The sequence below is a fragment of the Myodes glareolus genome, chromosome 15 (assembly GCF_982192425.1).
Source record: "Myodes glareolus chromosome 15, mMyoGla1.1, whole genome shotgun sequence".
Lineage (NCBI taxonomy): Eukaryota > Metazoa > Chordata > Mammalia > Rodentia > Cricetidae > Myodes > Myodes glareolus.
In genome coordinates, this window is record NC_142040.1 from 5,728,386 (window position 1) to 5,750,458 (window position 22,073).

At 37.1% G+C, this 22,073-nt stretch overlaps 1 protein-coding gene across 6 annotated transcripts in view; it reads left to right on the forward strand.

Annotated features, from left to right (window-relative positions):
- Window positions 1-22,073, forward strand: part of Kiaa0825 (KIAA0825 ortholog) — a 460,826-nt gene that overhangs the window by 74,987 nt on the left and 363,766 nt on the right. For all 6 annotated transcript variants that reach the window (XM_048424217.3, XM_048424236.3, XM_087896747.1 and 3 more), the window contains one exon: window positions 771-1,431. In XM_048424217.3, the coding sequence (XP_048280174.3) occupies window positions 771-1,431 (661 nt within the window). The remainder of the gene's footprint in view (window positions 1-770; window positions 1,432-22,073) is intronic.

Here is a 22,073-nt window from a genome sequence, read left to right on the forward strand (position 1 = left end):
GAATGTATGTGCAATTCAGAGTCCAAGAAGAAAGTCATTTTTTGTTCTTTTATTATTCCTCTTACACCCACCATTGTTTTCTACCAACACCGAAAGATTAAAGGAACATCCTTTGGGAAGCCTTTCTGAAGAATTCTTTATCCCAGTTTGAGTTAGTTATTTCTTTGGAGAGAACAGAAATATTCTCAGGTTAATTTTTAAAGTAAAAATCTTTCTTAACATGGTTCTCAGGATATGAATTTAAATGAAAGTAGAAATCTCCCAATGAATTAAATTTTATTTCTCAGAATGGCAGCTATTAGTAACTCCTAGACACCAACTATATTTAATTATTTTTTTCTAGAATTATCTTAAGGATTTTTATTTTGTTTGAAGTTTTATAGTAAGTATATTCATTCAGGCATAAAAAGTATCTGCCAGGAATTAATTAAGGCTTGATCTTGATTTTATTTTGTCTGAAGAACTCATTTTTTCCTAGCAGCTCTGTATTTAGTAACGTCTGACTTTCAGCTTTGCTACAGTTGTTTACAGAGAATAGTGAGGGCTGCATTTGCGTGTGCAGAGGTAGAACTGAACAAATCGCCAGTCCATAGTGCTTAGTACATTCTATACTGTCAACATTGATTCAGTTCTAAACGCCTTACAAAACTATGTTGTGTATACAACAGTCGTCCTAAATTTTAATCAATTATGAAATTGTGTGCTTAGAAATTATTTTTGTTATGCTAAGATTTAATTACGTGTCTAATGTTGTCATTCACTTTTATCAGCAAGATGTATTGAATAATGAAGAAAATCAAGAAGAAATGATCCTGGATCTACTCTGGGACCTCTCCTGTCAGAGCAACATCTCAATCCTGTCACTCCTAGGTGGGACTTCTTTCTGTTTCCCCTCCAGGACATGTCTGCATGCTGTTGAAGATTTCTCCTCTGTGGATGTAAAGTCTATTTGGGATGATATACGATTACATCTTCGACGCTTCTTGGTGAGCAGGTTAGAAAGCCATAATGAGACCAACAATTCACAGCAAAGAATTGAACTGAAAAGTCAATGTATGCAGCAGCTCCTCCTGCTGTACCCAGAATCAGAAGTGGTTGCCAAGTACCAGAGCATACAAAAGAGACTGCTAGCTAAGTTTCTGCAAAACTCCTTTCCTTCCTACAACAGAGAATCAGAGTTAGAAGTAATTGCTCATGGATATCAAAATACAATGCTCACGTTATATTCAATGATAAAAGAGGATTTTAACATACTATGTGAAATTTTAGCTCCATCCTCAATGGCACAATTCATTAAAGAATCTTACCTGGATACAATTACTGAAGAAATGGCAAAAATTCTTGAAAATTTTTGTGAGCTGCAGTTCATAAAAAATGCAGCTAAAACAAGCAAGAGCTCGAGCAAGCACAGAGGAGCCATGCATGCTTTGGGTTAGTGATGCTTACATTTCTGTCTGATTTCACTTTGCCTTTTACATCTTTAATTTTCAGGTTCTTCTGTTGTTGGTATGTGGTTCAATCCCATTGCAGACTTCAAGATAAACCAGAAAATAAATGAGTGGAATGAGATTTCAGCTCACATGTTCCCTATTCTGTACCTGCAGTTATGGAAGTGTTTCATCTCTTGCTAAATTGTTAGTGATACTGAAACTGGAAGTCATATAAAAATGACAGTATTAGTTAAAAGAAACTCATGTGTGTTCATGCAAATATAAGTGTATGTGCAAATTTATGACAGCAGAAGAGAATGAACTTTACTGTACTGTATCTCCCAAGTCAGAGCAGTATTACATAAGAGGAGTTGTTTAAAGTTGGTTTAAATTTACATTAACTAAAATTAGAAGTCAAAAAATTACATTTTAGTGAGGCAGTTATATTAAATATAAATTATAGTTACCATAAAATATTTTTAGTTACTTAAGCAGTATAGCACTTTATAAAACATTTAAAAATTTTCTCTATTTTATATTACAATATATAAATAAAATGACTTAAAATTTCTAATTTTATTCAGTTATTAAAGAATAAAGAAGAGAAAAGAAAACACTATGATAAACTTTCTTGTTATGGTAGAAACCAGTGGAGAAAAATAAAAATAAAAATGTGATTCTTTTATTATGAATTGTGAAATATTAAGGAATTATTTCGAAAAGAGTTCCTGAACTATATTATTTAAGTATTTGAAAATTATCCACTGTTGAATTATTTGCCAGTTGACATTTTTTATGTCACTGTATATTTTACCAGTCTTCACTTTGGATGCTCACTCAGACTGTGTAGCAGATGTGTCAGTTACCATTAGGACAAAGGTGACATTGCGGTCCTCTAACTCAGCAACACCATGGTGGGTCTATACCAAGCAAATATACTGTCATCTAATTGTTAACACATAATTTTGAAATACATTTTATGCCTGTGCCTACTTTTTAAAAATATTGTATATATTTTTTAAAATCCTGTTTACTTATAATTTTTTTTGTTATGAAAGTTCTGTCTGGGCTAAATACAGTTTATAGTAGAAGATAGGATAATTCAGTTGGAAATGAGTCTTAGGCTGCTACAGAGGCAAAGTATGTAACTCCACTTTAACACTGGAGTTGGTATTAGTTCCCACAATCCTAATTGCATTGATCCGTCTCAAACACTATTACCTGTGTTCTCATAGTTGTCACTTTTAAATGGGTTCTTTCTATATGTTAGACACTGTACATACAAAAATAAGTACTTATGTTAGCTCACTCTGGATTGTGCCCAGTCAGGATTCATATTCACACCAAAGACTCCTATCTAGATTTGTGTGTGTGTTTGTGTTGTTTTGTTTGTTTGTTTTGTATAACACCTGTTTTCAACTGCAGTACTATTGCACTGTGTCTCAAAGTATAGAATCAACTGTTTTGTCATCAGGAGTAGAAATTTCAAGCTTTCTTGGTCAAGTAGGCCACCTGAAAATAATTTAGTTTAGCCTTATTGACTCTCGGTCAAATGATTCATTTATTAACAACCATGTTTAAGATTACGAGCCAGACACTAAATTAATAAGGAAACCAAATGAGTTCTTACTACATATAAGAAACAATATCTTAACAGACCAGTCATGTTCTTGTTTCTTTCAAGAACACAATTGTTTTGACCCAATGACAAAATTTTGTTTATTAACAAATTACCACTTCAAGAAGTGGTAATTTATATTCCTTTTGGAATAAAATCTGGATTGACTAAATGGGCAAGTATTATATTTAATATAATTATATTTCTCTATGATCAGTGATATTTTGCTGTTATACACTAGACTATAGAAAGAGCACTGCTTACGTAAAAATTCATTGGTTCAAATAGGGACTTGTATCATCTTACTAAATTCTAAGCTGACGTGATGTTCAGTATCTTCACTGAACAAAGGGAAAACTGAGTAGATATTTTAAGTAATAGCCTCTACTACACTCCATCCTAGGTCCCTCACTTGACCACACTCCATCCTGCATCCCTCTCTGTGACTCCATCCTGCATCCTTTTCTGTGACCACTAATATAAATATTTGGGGAAGAGAGTTTTTGAGTAGTACATTTCAGATAAATTAATATTCTATATTAACAATGAAATGTGCGATTAGGAGATTAGAAGTCTAGAGTAAATTTTATAACTCCCTTTGGTTTTTTAAATATTTATTATTATTATTATTAAAAATTTTTACCTCCACCCATTTCCCTCTCCCCCCCCCATTTCCCCTCCTCCTCCCTCTCCAGTCCAAAGAGCAGTCAGGGTTCCCTGCCCTGTGGGAAGTCCAAGGTCCTCCCCCACTCCATCCAGGTCTAGGAAGGTGAGCATCCAAACAGACTAGATTCTCACAAAGCCAGTCCATGCAGTAGAATCAAAACCCAGTGCCATTGTCCTTGGCTTCTCAGTCAGCCCTCCTTGTCAGTCACTTTCAGAGAGTCTGGTTTGATCACATGGTCCATCAGTCCAGTCCAGTTGGCCTTGGTGAGTTCCCATTAGATCAGCCCCACCATCACAGTGGTTGGGCCCACCCCTAGCGGTCCTGACTTCCTTGCTCATGTTCTCTCTCCTTCTGCTTCTCATAAGGATCTTGGGAGCTCAGTCTAGTGCTCCAATGTGGGTCTCTGTCTCTATCTCCATCCATCACCAGATGAGGGTTCTATGGTGATATGCAAGATATTGATCAGTGTGGCTATAGGATAGGGCCAGTTCAGGTGCCCTCTCCTCAGCTGCTCAAGGAACAAGCTGGGGACCTCTCCTTGGACACCTGGGAACCTCTCTAGAGTCCAGTCGCTTGCCAACCCTAAAATGGCTCCCTTAATTAAGATCTATACTTCCCTGCTCCCATATCCACTCTTGCTCCATCCCAACCGTCCCATTCCCCCAAGCTCTCCCCATCCTCCCCTTCTCACTTCTCTCTCCCCATATCCTCTTACCCCCACCCCACCCCCACCCCCAAGCTCTCAATTTTTGCCTAGCAATCTTGTCTACTTCCAGTATCCAGAAGGATTACTACATGTTTTTCTTTGGATTCACCTTCCTATTTAGCTTCTCTAGGATCACAAATTATAGGCTCAATGTCCTTTATTAATGTCTAGAATCCACTAATGAGTGAGTCCATACCATATTCATATTTTTGGATCTGGGTTACTTCACTCAGGATAGTGTATTCTATTTCCATCCAATTGCATGCAAAATTCAAGATTTTTTTTTTTTTTTACTGCTGAGTAGTACTCTAATGCGTATATTTTCCACACTTTCATTATCCATTCTTCCATTGAGGGGCATCTAGGTTGTTTCCAGTTTCTGGCTATTACAAATAATGCTGCTATGAACATAGTTGAACAAATGCTTTTGTAGTATGATAGGGTATCTCTTGGGTATATTCCCAAGAGTGGTATTTCTGGATCCTGAGGGAGGTTGATCCCGAATTTCCTTAGAAACCGCCACACTTACCAAAGTGTTTGCACAAGTTTGCATTCCCACCTGCAATGGATGAGTGTTCCCCTTACTCCACATCCTCTCTAGCAAAGGCTATCATTGGTAGTTTTGATTTTAGCCATTTTGACTGGTGTAAAATGGTATCTCAAAGTGGTTTTGATTTGCATTTCCCTGATCGCTAAGGAGGTTGAGCATGACCTTAAGTGTCTTTTGGCCATTTGAACTTCTTCAGTTGAAAATTCTCTGTTCAGTTCAGAGCCCCATTTTTTAATTGGGTTAATTAGCATTTTAATGTCTAGTTTCTTGAGTTCTTTGTATATTTTGGAGATCAGACCTTTGTCTGATGAGAGGTTGGTGAAGATCTTCTCCCAATCAGTAGGTTGCCTTTTTGTCTTAATAACAGTGTCCTTTGCTTTACAGAAGCTTCTCAGTTTTAGGAGGTTCCATTTATTCAATGATGCCCTTATTGTCTGTGTTCCTGGGGTTATACGTAAGAAGTGGTCTCCTGTGCCCATGTCTTACAGACTACTTCCCATTTTCTCTTCTATCAGGTTCAGTGTGTTTACATTGATATTGAGGTCTTTAATCCATTTGGACTTGAGTTTTGTGCATGGTGATAGATATGGATCTATTTTCATTCTTCTGTAGGTTGACATCCAGTTCTGCCAACACCATTTGTTGAAGATGCTTTCCTTCTTCCATTGTATACTTTTAGTTCCTTTGTTGAAAATCAGGTGTTCATAGGTTTGTAGGTATCTGGGTCTACTATTCAATTCCATTGGTCGACTTCTCTGTTTTTATGCCAGTACCAAGCTGTTTTCATTACTGTAGCTCTGTAATAGAGTTTGAAGTCATGGATGGTAATGCCTCCAGAAGTTCCTTTATTATATAAGCTTGTTTTGGCTAACCTGGTTTTTTTGTTTTTCCATATGAAGTTCATTATTGTTCTCTCAAGGTCTGTGAAAAATTTTGTTGGGATTTTAATGGGGATTGCATTGAATTTATAGATTGCCTTTGGTTTATTAGATGCGACAAAAGGATTTGACAAAATTCAACACCCCTTTATGATAAAGGTTTTGGAGAGGTTAGGGATACAAGGATCATACCTAAATATAATAAAAGCCCTATATAGCAAGCCAACAGCTAATATCAAATTAAATGGCGAAAAACTCAAAGCCATTTCACTAAAATCAGGAACAAGACAAGGCTGTCCACTCTCACCATATCTCTTCAACATAGTTCTTGAAGTTCTAGCAATTGCAATAAGACAACATAAGGAGATCAAGGGTTTTGAATCGGAAAGGAAGAAGTCAAACTTTCGATATTTGCAGATGATATGATAGTGTACATTAGTGACCCCCAAACCTCTACCAAAGAACTCCTACAGCTTCTAAATCTCTTCAGTGAAGTGGCAGATTACAAGATCAACTCAAAAAATTGGTCACCCTCCTATACACAAAGGATAGAGAAGCAGACAGGGAAATCAGAGAAACTTTATCTTTTACGATAGCCACAAATAGCATAAAGTATCTTGGGGTAACTCTAACCAAGGAAGTGAAAGATCAATTTGACAAGAACTTTAAGTCTTTGAAGAAAGAAATTGAAGAGGACACCAGAAAATGGAAAGACCTCCCATGCTCTAGGATGGGTAGGATCAACATAGTAAAAATGGCAACTCTTTGTCTTTTACTTGAGTTATTCTGAAAGTTCTTTTTAACTCGAAAAGGAAAGGCTTAGGGGTGTTTTACACACCCTTGAGTATTTGTGAAGTTTCAAACCTGCAGCTAGAAAGAGGGTGATCTAAGAGGCTTAAAGGCTGGCTGCAAACCCCTGTGCCCAGCTGGCTAGTACAATTGAAGGCATGTTGCAGCCCCCAGAGTAAATTCCCACCTTAACATCACCCTAGAAAACCATGTTAGTGGCTTATTCCTTGAATTCTAAGACCCAGGATTCTAAGGCCAGTCTGAGGGACATTGCAGGGCAAGACTCTGTCGAAAAGCAAACAAAAGCAATAGTGCAGTTGTATGGTCTGAGCTGCAAGGACAGGCTGGAAAACTTATCCCTGCCTATAAATCAATAAAAACCCGAGTGGTGGAGTTCTTGTCTATGAGGAGCAAAGCCGTAGGTTCCCCCCACAGTTGCACAAAACTAAGTGGCAAACAAAGCGAACCTGCAAAGTGAAGAAGGCTCTTCTTGATGGCAAAGTGATGTTGCAATTTTAGACAGGGCACGTTTGAAAAATAAGCCAATTAAAAGCCACCCTTAGCCGTCCTATGGGTGTCTGTGACCAAGAAAGGGTGAATGCATAAGCTACAGGCTGGGAGAACAGTTAGCTGAAGCCCCTGTGCACCTCAGGAACGAGTGATGCGCTCCCCAGCCAGTTAGCCTTATGAGTTCCTAATTTCGCACAACTACAGGTAAAACTTTAAATTCCACAAAATGGTCAGTGATGTAAAAACAACAGCAAGCAATGTCTATTAACTCATCCGTTCTTTAAAAAAAAAATAGTTGCCTTTCGAGTTTTTATTTGTATCTGGTTGTTGTACTAGTAAATTATGTTATTAATGAGCACTTGTTTCCCAGTTTTTTATGTAATAGTACTATTTTGAGGGGAAATGCTTGTATATGTACCTTGTTTGCCATTACTTTGTATTAAGACGGTAAACAGTACAATTTGAGTATAAGTCAACTTTTCTGGCTTTGACAGACTGATGCAAACCCTTTCTTTTTAACCTTTACTAAGTCATTAACTTTGCAATGTTTAAAGACTTGCATTAGATAATATATAAAGATCCTTAGAAGTCTAAACTTTTTCTGATTCTACAACAGGATTGTACGCCTACAGTTTGACAAAAAGAGTAACCAAACTTGTTCTCTCTACAGACACAGATAGATTAACTGGCTAAGTGTATAACTTTGTGTGTCACATAGAAGGTGCAGAAGACTCCTGCAGTCTCTCTCTCTGGGAGATCTGGTTTCCCTTAAGCAAAACCTAGGATTCCCAACATGCAAACTTCCATTCTTATGCCTTTGTATTTGTGATAGGAGGGAGGGTGAGAAAATCAAAGCAGAGTTTCTTCGTTTAACTTTTGTCTTCAAATATTCCTAGTAATTTTCTTTTTTGTCTTCCCTTTTATTTCATAGCCATGTTTGTTTCATATTTAGTCTTGAGGGCTTTTTAGTAGAAGGGGTTTTAAACAGGTAATTGAAAATTAGGACCATATATAAGAATTAGACATTCAATTATTACTCTGAATTGTTTATCAGAAAAGATTTGGTATACCTAAATCCATATAAGGATTCAGTGTGCCTAAGTGCATATATATTTTCTCTGGCATTATTTAAGCCAGACAAAACAGGGGTTAATAATGATATGTGTTTTATCTACAAAAGAGCAAACTGACTTCTGAAAGGCTCAGATATTAGTCAAGGACAGTACTTCCCCATGATAAGTAACTTTCAACTGTATGAATTCCTCTCTGAGTAAAAAGTAATTCCTCAGCAGTATTCCTTGTAAAACACCAAAAAAGTGACCTCAGGTGACTGAAGCAGCTCAGAGAGCCGTAGACTGGAGCAGTCTTATCCCAAGGGTGTAGCTGAGTTTTATAAACTCTTATAAGATAGTAGGTGTTCCTGTTGAAGCTTCCTGAGTAATTGTACAGAAAGTATACGTTTTTTAGACTAATCCTCTTTGGGCCATCCCATCAGCGGAACAAAAGACAATTTTACAGAAGGGGAGACATTGGTGGCTGAATGTCCCTAAAGAGGCATTCAACCACCAGGGTCTTCTGTATGCCTCTTCACAGTAGGTGTTCGCCAAGGGACCAATCCTCAGGGCAATGATCAACCTAGACTTCAATCCACTTGTCTGTGTTATCCTCTTTAGAGAAGCCTGGATCAAATGAGAACCTCATGAGATTTACAGTAGAGTTTTGTGTGTTCGAAGTCATCAGCTGTTCTAAGTCTGCAGTTTTGTTTTTTGTTTTTGTTTTATTTTCAAGACAAATTTCTCTACATAGCCCTGACTGTCCTGCAACTTGCTCTGTAGACCAGGCTGGCCTCAAACTCACAGGGATCTTATCTTGTCTGCCTCCATCTCCCAGGTGCTGGGATTAACGGTGTGTGCCACCATCACCCAGTTTAATTCATCAGTTTTGATAAAACAAAAATGACATAGAACATATTTTACAGAAAATACTTAATGAGGTATGAGATTTCCAGAACACAAATGCAAAATTATATTTTGTTGATGTTTTCTCTTTTATCATCTTCATTTTCCTTAATCCCTATCTACAAATATGTAAAGTCTCTCATAGAGAGACCTTCTGTGTGTGTTTTTATCCTACATGTACAACCCTAACCCTTTCCGCGCGGCTAGAACGTTTGATTCTTAATGCATTCCTGAAATGTTGAGTGTTACTCCTGTTTCCTCAACACGGAACCTAAGATCTTAACATGTCAATTACTCTGTCATAATATTCAAATGTATTATGACAAAGCTGATCCTTGCAACTGTGATACTACTGTCCTTTATTGAATTAATTAATATGTAAGACAGAAAACTTTTAAAATGTAAAGAGAGTCTTTATTCTAACTACTTGTTATGCACTGGTTACTCTGCGTACAGACTTGAGCAGTGTCCAGTTTGGAACTGTGCCGATGGTGATGTGGCAAGTCACGCCGTCAGTGCTCACACGGGAAACAATCTAGAGAGAAAATTCAATTTTGCCCTACAAGGAAAATGTTACTTTTAATTTTTTTTACTTACTATGTATAAGGTGCCTGGATGGAGAATCTCATTTTATTCCAAGAGATGCAAATAGACAATTGTTTGAGATTCAATCCAAGGTTTTAGATAAAAGTAACAAATATATTGAAATAGTTGAGATAATTTCTTGCCAGTTTTGAAATTCATTTTGTCACAGATGTATTAATGACACCATTAGTTAACATTATGTTTATATAAGGCTTGGATTTTTTTTTTTTTTTTGAGACAGGATTTTCCTGTGTTATAGCCCTGGCTGTCCTGGAACTCACTCTGTAGATCAGACTGGCCTCCAACTCAAAGATTCACCTGCCTCTAACTCCCAAGTGCTGGGATTAAAGTCGTGTGCCACCACTGCCCTGGTGAACATTTTTGCTTTATTTGATTTATTTTTGTTGCTCTATCACCCAGAAATTACAGTGTTCAGCAATTCCAGACAATGTTTGTGGGTGAAAAATGTTGCAATACTACTACATTCAGAAGTGAAATTTCCTCCTAGGATGTTTCAAAGCTTCTTAAGAAACAAAGTTTTATTAGACAACCAGTTCTTAACCCTAAGGAAATGCTTATGTGAGTCAAAGATTTCGCATTTACGACTATGATGGGAAGCGTGTGTTGTGTTTGTGTGGAGGGCGGTAGCATGTATGTTATATATATTAGTCTCCAGGGACTTTTGCTTTCTGATGACCTAACTTGCTCTGGTCAGTGTTTTCAGACAGAAGGCTGAGATGGAAAGTACATTCAGTGAGTGAGGAAACAGGTGTGAAGTGAGTTTAAGTTGTAGGTATGCCCCTGTCGAGCAAATATGAGCGAGTGAGGAAACAGGTGTGAAGTGAGTTTAAGTTGTAGGTATGCCCCTGTCGAGCAAATATGAGCGAGTGAGGAAACAGGTGTGAAGTGAGTTTAAGTTGTAGGTATGCCCCTGTCGAGCAAATATGAGCGAGTGAGGAAACAGGTGTGAAGTGAGTTTAAGTTGTAGGTATGCCCCAGTCGAGCAAATATGAGCGAGTGAGGAAACAGGTGTGAAGTGAGTTTACGTTGTAGGTATGCCCCTGTCGAGCAAATATGAGCGAGTGAGGAAACAGGTGTGAAGTGAGTTTAAGTTGTAGGTATGCCCCAGTCGAGCAAATATGAGCGAGTGAGGAAACAGGTGTGAAGTGAGTTTAAGTTGTAGGTATGCCCCTGTCGAGCAAATATGAGCGAGTGAGGAAACAGGTGTGAAGTGAGTTTAAGTTGTAGGTATGCCCCTGTCGAGCAAATATGAGCGAGTGAGGAAACAGGTGTGAAGTGAGTTTAAGTTGTAGGTATGTCCCTGTCGAGCAAATATCAACAAGCACTAAAGTTCATTCAGTTTTCAGGCCGCTCTCTCCCTCTTTGTAATCCTTGTTTGTTCTCCCTAATGGTGGAAAGACAGCTGTACTGCTAATTTTTAAAACTGTGGTGTTCAGACAGTCAAAATGACTCATTCTGAGATTTGTATACCTTATGACAATTTAATATGTTTCTAAAAAATAAAAATCACTTTATTGTATTGAATGTGCAAATAAAAATCACACCATTAGATTAACATAGCCACTTGAACAAACACCCAGAACCAGAGTCTATAGGGCTAAAAGAACTTCACCTAGGATTTTATGATTTTGCTATCAAGTATATTCTTTTAAACATTTCCAGCATACAAAAAAATCAAAACCTAACCAAAGCCAACAACAAACAAAACCACAAAAGATCCCCGAGAGTTAACACTAGATAATAATAAATTTGCTTCCTCCTGCCTAGTGTGTCCTTGGCCTGTATCCTGTCCTTCCACCTCAGCTGACACCACCCTTTCTTCTCCTTTTCTCCTTTCCACGCGTTATACTGTACCTGAGGGACCCTGGCCGTCTTCCACCACGGCAAACCCTTCTCTCCTACTTCCTCTTGGTATCCTCTGCCTGGCTAAAAACCATTAGATCGCATTCCAAAAGCTCGCCACCAAGATCTCCTCCTGTATTTGACCACTTCCTCCTCCTGAGGCTGCCGATCAAAGTCCAACTATCAAAGTATTTAAGTGCAGCAGTCAGAACCCCCTTTTGGTTCTCTTAATTAACATGCCCAATTAAAATTAAATCCTTCATCCTAACATGAAGGAACAGGGGTTTCCTCCTGTACCTTTATAAATGGATGTTTTCCTATGTGTCAGGTTTTCCTAACCAGATGCAGTCCATTGTCCCTCAGGGACAGATTTCCCCGACCTCTCTCCCTTGTCCCTTCCAATTCTTCCTTGTCCTCTATCTCCTATCTTTGTCTCTTATTTCCTGTCGTCTATCCCTCTGGGCAAATAACTCCTTTGTCTTGAGGGTCTTCAACTGATACTTTTCCCTTCAGTACCCACCCTTGCTCATACATGTATGTGTACACTACAGACTCAATCTACATATGAGAGTTGTTATGCAGCATTTTATTCTTTCTGAGAATGGGTGGCCCTGGATAATATAATAATTCTGAGTTCATGAATCTTCCTGCCAATTTAGTGATTTCATGTTTCTTCACAGATGAATAATACTCCAGTTTATGTATGGATGAGATTTCACCATCTGCTAAAGAGACACTAGGTGTCCCACTTTGCTTTGGTGCATAGACATAGGGTATATATAATCTCTGTGGCAAGGTATGGGGTTTTCTGAATGGAACTAAAAAGCTGCAAAGATTAAAACACTGTGGCTTTTGCTCTTGATTTCAGTGCTTGAGTTTGAATTCAGGACTGTGCACACCGTCAACATGTGCTCTACCACTGACAACCGAAACACCACCACCAGGCTTCCTGGTCTAGTACTGACCTACAAAATGTCTTGTTTTTGACTTGAAGAAGTGATATCTGTTTAAAAATACGAGTAATACATTTAAGAGCACAGTGGAAATAATTGAAAACAATCATCGGAAAGAAAGGTTAAATAAAATTGTTCCCAAAGTGAATAAATTTATTTTGCAACTATTCTGTGTTAATCAAAGAATGTGGACAAGTGTCTATGAGGCTGTTGTTGTGAGACAGAAAACCTATTTTGTGTAAAGTGAGTGGCCAAGCTGTGTGGAACCTCATACAGCCTCTGGCTTCTACTCTACTCTCTTAAAATTATGTTATTTTACAACCTAATTTGTGAAGGTAGTGATTACAGTAGATGCTCAGTTCTGTTGTTTTCTGTTCTTCTCAGAACATGGATCTCTCAATGAGCACACGCTCATCTTTCCAGTGGACTGTTTATTGTCTGTATTAAATACTGTTGGTCTTAAGCTCAAGTCTTAAGGAAGTGACTTCTGGTTCTATACTAACAACCAGTGGTTAGTATCTAGAGAAATTTTTAAATAAATATTCAGAAAGGAAACTTAATAAGCATACAAACCCTCATTTCTTTTTAGAATAAAGTCATTTTAGCTAAGATTTTTAGTGATTTTGCTTGTCCATAGCAGTCTTTATCATGGAAATCATATTGGTAAAGTCTACATTGTTATAACATTTTTGTTGTAATTATTGATAAGTATGAAAATCTTAGGCCATCAGCATCGCATCTATGAAGTCAAGTATTTAATATAAGACAAATCTGTCTAAAATTAGAAAATGTCTTAGTTCCTCCAGATTACAAACATCAAGCAGATAACAAAAACACCATAGCGTTGGGGTGGGGTGGAGTCTTAACCAAAAATTATGATTTGTCAGAGTTTCAGAGCCTGGCAAGTCTGAGATCAAGGGTCCAGCAGATGTGATGAGGTCTAGTGAGCTCTCTTCTTCTGGTTCTTCTTGTGGTAAGGAACTCTCTGAGGTATTTTGTTTTGTTTTAGAACAATAATCCTGGGATCACCTTCAAAGGTTCCACCTTCAAACACTATCACCCTAGGGTTAGGCCTTCCAGCTATGAGATGAGGGTTGTGGACGCCTTTACCTCACAGTGGGAAAAGCTGTGTCTTTACCCCTGAACTGTTGACATAGCTTTTCTAAAATGAGATTTTCTGACCATGAACTGATCTCTGTGTGGAAGTTTACAAAGGCCAAACTGGTTATACTGAGTTAAGGACACACTCGGAAATGAGTAATAATGTTAAGCTTTGTGCAAAATGTTCAACTGTCTTAAGGATTTCCAGTCAGAAAAATTAAAATTGAATTACAGTCCCTGTGTTTACACGTATTTTAAATTTACTACTGGTATTACAAGAACACTTATAAGGATTTTGAAGATTGCACTACCTAGAGATCTAAAGTTCCATATGTAACGACATGAAAAGTTATGTCAAATTGTAGAGTAGTGTGTGTTGCCTCAATCCAAAGCTAAACCTAGCAGCACTTGTTGACAGCTTCTCGGCATGAAATACGAATAGAAGGGTATTTTACTCCACTATAGTTGAATCTGTTTTGTAACCACATAGATGAGCTCAGAATAGCAAGTAAGTCCACATCCAAGATGGAGCTCTATTACAGCCATTGGAATTCTGTGTTGTCAGTGACACACAAGAGTAAATAGTTTGAAGTTTTGTTTAACTTTCTGTAACATGGACATAACCAAAATGACTTGAGAATAAATGTTGTTTTTTTGTCCCCCAAGGTAGAAAAATTTTAAGCTTAAATTTTAGGGGTCACATTTCCATTAGCCAAAGAAATGATGCAGTTGGTGATTGAATTGAACACTTGGGTTTGTGATATAGCCACTCCTGAAAAGAACTGTTAGTGACCTCCAAACGTATGGCTGTCATCAGAGGATGCTGAAGTGTTTTAAATCTGCCTTTTATCTTCTTACCCCAAACTGCACTGAAACTTATTACACTGATAAAGCTGCTTTTTGTGATGCAGTCAGTAACCATCCAGCTATTTACTAGTTAATTCTTTCAAAGTTAATCTCTTTACTAGTTATTCTTTCCATACTCATGGTCCGAATTACTATAAAATTCATGAAAATAGTAAACGGAGCCCAGAACCTACAATGGAATAAAATGACACAGCAACTAAAACCCTGCAGGTTTAATGGCCAAAGTCACGTAAAGAGCTAAAATCTTTGAAAATTTATAGCAGCTTTCTATGTTTAATGAAAATTCATGTCTTATATTTTGTCTTCTCTGTAGGACTCAAAGGCAACAAAAGGAAAGGCATAGATCTGCTGTATTTTCAGGGGAGATATTTTTAGAGACTTGAGATACAGAAGAATATGTCCTTTGACATTTTTGTCATTATGGGTTTTTTTTAAGACTAAAGTTTATTTAGGATTTTGTAATGATGGGGAAGATATGGTAGCAGGTGTCTGGAGCGTGGATCTGACATCACCTCTCCAGCCACTTGCAGGAAGCAGCGTGGGAGCTGTGTCCCCTCCAGCAAGGCTCTGCCTCCTGGGGCTGCTGGAGCCTTTGCAAGTGCTCCAGTCTGTAACCCCGTGGGCTGTGTTTATTATTCCAGCCATGAGGTGTTTTATGCATTGCTTTGTTCAGCATTGTTTTCAATAGGAAAAAGAGGATGTAAAATGTATAACTGCAAATGGTTAATCCATTCTTCTTAGTGATATAAAAGAAATAAGGAAAAGTGTGGCATCTGGAAATGTCCATCACACACTTTAAATTTTTTTCTTTTATTGAAAATAGACGTTTTGATTGATATATTTTGATTGTTGTTTCCCTAACCCAAATTATTTGAGTTTCCTCTCCACTTCCATTCACATCTGGATCCACACCCTTGCTGTCTTTCATCAGAAAACTAACAAACATCTAAAAAATAATAACTAAATAAATTCAGAACAGAACAAAACAAACTCACAAAGAGAAGAAAAGGAGCCAAAGAAATAGCACAAGAAACATAGACACACACCTTCACACACACAGGAATCCCATAAAATCACATACTTATAAACAGGGCTGAAAAATAGGAAATCGAAGAGTACTGAAGTATGAACCTATGTGAGTTTGATTTTCATAGTTTGTTAATTTTTCTTTAAATTACACTCTGAGGTGTCTGGTTCACAAAAGCACACAGAATTGGACAGGTGTTTGAAAACATCAACCGCCTGGTCGGCTTATGTCACCATACATATCCTTATGTCCGTGACTGCTGCTCTAAGGTTCTGTCGTCTTCCATCAGCAGAGAGGACCTGTGATCAGTATATCTGATAAACTTGCCAATGCCTCTTTAAAGCAGGATTCCCCAACCTATTCAGTTCTGACCTCGCTGTTTCGTTCCAAGTATCATCTTGATAAGACAGAACTATGTCACAGGCAGCTGCGTGTCAGTTCTGTCTACAACTAATTTGTGCAGGAAAAAATTAAATCAGGAGGTAAATTATTTCATGATTGCTCATTCCCTACAGAGTTGGGCATCATTCTGAAGAAAATATCAAATAATTGGTTTCAGTCCGTGTCAGACACATGCAATTCCCTTTTCTAATGGCTGTGTGTAGTCGCACTAGGCCTCAAGGGTCAGCAAGGAACTGGAAATAGCTTAGTGCCGGGCACAGCAACGGAGAGCTGAAGCACACAGGAAATGAAGTGGCAATAAGTGCAACCCATAGGGGAAATGTCTACACGTGCAGTTTAATGCATTACTCCAGAATCTGGCAGGAAGCCACGAAGCAATTGTTTACCTTTTTGTCAGCATCTACATCTGTTCTGTTTTGTAAACATCACTTAGCTCTCTGTCGGTAAATGCTAAAATCAATAACAACTGCTAGGGGATTTCCCACCCCTCCTTTTCATATTCTTTAACAAATGCACACTACAAGCAATGTTTACCTTAGATTAACAAGGAAGAGACATTAACAGGGTCAAAGAGATTTGGTTGAGAACATTTTATAGCTTCTAGGTTCTACAGTAATTATAACTGATTTGAATGTATTTTGTAATGCATCTAAATTAAACTGTTAAAAAATGCTAACATGTCATAATGAAGTTGATTTTTTTTTATTATTATCTAAGTACTGAGTGTAGAAAACCATTGGCACTCATTGTAATAATTTAGTTCTGCAATATTGTGTGTTACAGCTGCTGTGCAGAAATATTAAGTTGCCTTTGCAATTTTAGGGAATTAGTGGTTATATCTAGCTGTACTAATATTTAAAACATGTAGTTAGCAAAGAAAGAAAAGAAGAGTAAGAAAACAAGGAAAGAAAATAATACACCATAGCTTAAAAAGGTCAATTTGTGACTGGTGCCTAGAAATGAAATAATGTAAAATTGGTAAGTGCAGAAGTGCTTATGGAAGGGCTTTTAAGTTCACTGTATTCAGGAGAGATAGAGTGGATGAATGTCTTCATAAATGCGGGATGGCTACAGTAGCAGAGGAGTCATGTGAAAGTGGTACCTAGATCAGAGATAGTAATTATGCATTTCCCCAGTCTCTACTTGGCACGCTACTCAGTGCATTTCCCACGTTCACATTAGTTGTAAACTCTTGCTCATACTGTGCGCAGCTACCTTCATATTTGATTTAGCCTAGTTTCAATTTCAGATTTTTTACTATTTATTTGTATGATAAACATTAAACCTTAGACTTTTATTATTTTTAAGATTTTTGTTTAGACTTTGGGGATTCTTTGGGTTTTTGTTCCTTGTTTGTTGTTGGTCACATTGTCACTGAATGCAGGCTGTCCTTGTGCTTACAGTCATTCTCCTGTATCAGCCTCTCAAGTGATGGATTCCGTCATGTGCTGCCACACTCTTTATAAATGTATTTTTAAATACATGACTATTTAAATCTTTGATTGGATTATTATTAACCACAGTTAAAATTTTGGAATGATCTGATAATGTAAACAAATGTAAACAAATGAAAATTTGTCTTCCTTGTCTTAATAATTTTTTAGGTGTACATTTTTGGTATGAATTCTTTTTTTCAAAAAAAAATCTTTTTTCACGTTTTTTCCATTGTTGCTAGAAGTCAAACTCTGGACTTTTCAATTACACTTGACTTGTATGTATGTATGTGTATATGTATATATTCATGTATGTGTGTGTTCCAACACTGAGCTATATCTCCAGCCCTTTCTCGATTTTCTTAACATTTTTTTTTACTATTTCTTATATTTAAATTATTGTTTTGGCTTCTTTTGTCCTTTTTCATTATTTCTTGTAAGCAATTTAACCAGAATAATGTAAGGATTTGTCCTTATTACCCTTGTTGAAATGATAAAGGACTTTGGCTGCACGTCCTTTTTGTGTGTATAATCATTTATTTGGCCTTCTGTCACTGTGTTATATATTAATCACTATGAAATATTGAACATGCAGCCTCAAAATCTGTGCACATTTGAACTTATCTTTATCACACAGAATGTCCGATTTGGTGCCACTCATCATCATTGTAGGCCATCCTCCACAAAATTTTAACATAATTTGTGTGGGCTCATCTGAATGTAGTGTTGATGAGTAGGGAGGTCCTGTCTTTTGTAAGTGTCGTTATCTATAGACAGAGAACCTAATTTATTAATATATTATTATATAGCTAACATATTATTAACATATTAATATATATGTTATATACCTAACATAATAATGTTTCAGGATTAAGTAAAAATGAAATTATGTTAGGAATCTGGGGAGATGGTTTAGACTATCAAATATGCAAACCTTATTTTAGTTTCTGCATGCTAGCATGGGACAACAGAGTCACATGGAAACAGACAGGAGAATCCCTTGGGGCACTGGCCTGGCAATACAGCCTAATGGGTGGACATGAGGGGTGGGGAGAAATGCTATCCCAAAAGTAAGGAGGACAAAGATTGAGGAAAACACCCAGCGCCAACCTGTGGCATTCATGCTCACTTCAAACACATACACACACAGATACATAAACACATAAATACACATATATACACAAAAGAAATAACATTTATCTTTATTATATTTACTCATGCCCAGTCAAGAAAAGAAAATATATTTTAACAGATAGGGTTTTTTTTTTCCTTCCAATTGGAAAAGCATGGACAAAGCTTGGAAACTAACTTTGATCTTTTGAAATGGCTTTCCTTGTCAACGGCAAGTAGCTGCATGCTGCCTTTATCTCTGTACAAATTTTAGATTTAATTTCCAATATTTGTGTTTTAACTGCCTTCATATCTTAAGGAATGTATATTTCATCTGTGTTATCAAATATTAAATATCCCACCAAATTTTAATCATTTAGTAGACAAGTTTAAAACTGCAGGATTAAAATTTTCATATCACAGGTCAAAATGTTTTAGTTTTAGGAATAATCAAAGTGGCTATGTTATGTTAGCCTTCAAGACATTGAGTGGCAAGCGGAGTGTAGTCTGGTATACTATGCAGGGCACTCATGTGGCGTGTGAGTATTATTCTATGGTTTCTAAGCTAGGTGGAAAAATGATTGTTAGAGGCAGAGTTTTGCTGGAGTAGGTAAAGGAAACAGCTATTATTCCCTCACAAAGGGAAAATCAGGTGTTCATTATCAGGTTATGCATTGTGCAGTAGTAGTTAGAGCATGAGGAATGTCTTTCAGTGGGAAGCAAATGCTACTCGGGGCAATAGTCAGCACATTAATTCATAGTAACTAACCAAAAGTATATTTGGTATATCCATAAGTAATGTTAAAAATTGTAAGAGAAAGTTATTGAACATCATAACAAAGAATTCTGAATCTAAATCTTAACGTTTAATCACCTTAAAATATTCTAGTAAATTATGTTACACTTGATGCATGGTTAGTTAAATGTGATATATATCATTAATTTTATCTTTTTCTTTAAAAACACATTTTCCTCCTCTTTTGACTTAAGATGAATAATGTAAAAAATGTAGCAATCTTTACACTAATTTTAAAATTTAATGTAATTGTCAAATGAAAATATTTGTCTCTATTTTCTTATATTGGAGCATTTAATCTTTATTGTGCAATGAAGGAGCTTATATATTTTATGTTCTTAGTTATTATACAATAATATTTATTAAATCTTGGAAATTGTGGCTGAGTACGGTGCCTCACACCTGTAACCACAGTGAAGAATGAGGATTGCTTCAAATTCTAGACTAGTTTGTGCTACATGGTGACTTTCAGGTCAGCCTGGGGTACAGAGTAAAACACTCTCGTTCAATAGAAGAAGCAGAAAATGAACAGGGGAAATTGCCCTTTAAGTATAAGTTGATGCTTCTGTGAAGATAAATAGATGCTAGATTGATTAAAGATAAATAATACATAGGAATGAGTAGATAAAAGATAAAGACAATGATATAGAGATAGATAGATAGATAGATAGATAGATAGATAGATAGATAGATAGATAGATAGATAGATAATAGATGATACATGGATGGATGAATGGATGATTAACATTTTAAGGTATTATATGGGCATAATACTAAATATCAACTTTGATTTTTTAAGTAATTATAAGGTTTCTAGTAAAACAACCCTTGTTCAAGATTTGCGATTTATCATTGGAAGAGTAGATTTGTATTTTTTAAACAACAGAATTTACACATTGTGAGATTAAAATCCTGCTTTCCTATTGGGTCATTGAGAAAACTAAGAATCTTTGTTTGTTGTTTCAGTATCATTTGCTCCACTCTGGCATAGAAATAAAGGATAGTCTTGTATCTGGTTTATCATCAGCCTTCGGATCATCCTAGAGTACAGGTGAATCTCAAGCACACCCATGTCACCTGGCAACAGCTGTCAACAGCTATTTCTTGACCCTCTTGTTTGATGGCGGGAGAAGACTTTATAGCAGTGTGTTATCACTGGCCTTCCTCCCATCTAAGACAAGGAACACAGGACAATCTTTAGTTCTTGCAAAATTCTTCTTTATTATTTCCATTACTGCTATTCTGTTACTTATAATGACAAAAGTCTTTGAGAAAAACAGACCTATCAATAAATTCCTTAATGGAGTTTTTTCTTCTGGTTTTTCCCTAGGCTCATGGCCTATCTAGTCTCAGCTTCTTAACTGCCATATGCATTGGAGCATAGGTTCCGTCTCACAGAATGGTACTTAATCCAACCAGATATTGATTGTTTACTTGTACTACTTTGTTTCACTCTTGCAACAGCCTGTCTTGCAGACAGGTCACCATTGTCGGCTGAAGGGTTTGTAGCTGGCTTGATCTTTTTTCTTTCTTGTCTGGCAGCATGCTGAGAACCTTCCAGCACTGAATACTGATGAGTAGACATGAACTTTCTCTAGCTCAACTGAGTAGAGGTTAAGTGAGTTGTGTGAGTATTGCCTTTAGCCATGGACCTTCCCATGTGTGCAGAGTACCTACCAGTGGCTGTTCTGCCAAAGGAACATTAGCAATACAATGTCTCCTACTTAGATTTTGCTACACCCATAGGTCAGCCCCTCTGTCAACCATCATCAGAGAATCTATCTCCTGCAGTAGATGAGAACCAACACAGATCCACAACTAGACAATCTATAGAGTGTGAAAGACCTTGGAACCCTCAGTCCTGAATGGGATGTCTCCATCAAATCCTTCCCCACAAGGCTCAGGGAGCTCCGCAGAATAGAAGGTAGAAGATTGTAGGAATGGAGAACGCCAGGGAAACAAGGCAGTCTATACACAATGGGACTTACATACAATTGAACTCACAGAGACTGACAGCATGCACAGGGCATAAACGGATCTCAGCCAGATGAGTCCCAGCACTGAGAGGGGAAGTGTACACAAACCCCAAATCCCTAACCCAGAAGCTGTTTCAAATTGATAACCACTTGCAAAGGAATAATTAGCTTTCTTTAATGAGGTCTCATTTTTTTTATACAAACCACATTCAAATGCATGCCCCGACTAACAGAAAACAGAGTCAGAGCTATTTTTGATAGTATCTTTTTTTAAATCTTGCAGATCTTGGCTTGGAGTTTTGTGTTTTGTGGTATTTCTGTGTGTGTGAATGTTTGTGTCTCTTTGTTTCTATTTGTTTCTTGTGCTTTTTCCCCATTTGTTCTGTCCTCTTCTAGTTTGTTTCATTTTTATTTTATCTTATTTCTCTCCCCGCCCCATGTCTGTTTGGTTTCTAACGAGAATGAGCAATCAAGGGTATGGATTTAGGTGCTGGGGAGCTGGGGAACAGTTGAAAGAACCTGGCTGAGGGAAACCTTAAGCAGAATATATTGTATAAAAATTGTTTTCAATAATAATGTAACTTAAAAGATTCTTTTATTTATGTTGTTTCAGATAAGACCCAGAGCCATACCATATGCTAGGCTCTAGGTCTACCAGTGAAGTCTACCCATAGCCTTCCTTCATACATCTTAGGCCTCTACTAACAATTCCTGTATCTCTCTTGAAGTTAGAACAATTTGTAAGTGCATCTTTCCCTATCCTTATGTGCCTTTCCATTTCCCTTATATTTTGAAGTAAAGATTAAAAGGTTTGTTCTATTTTTTAGTGGTAGAATGTTCAACGAGTAAGCCGA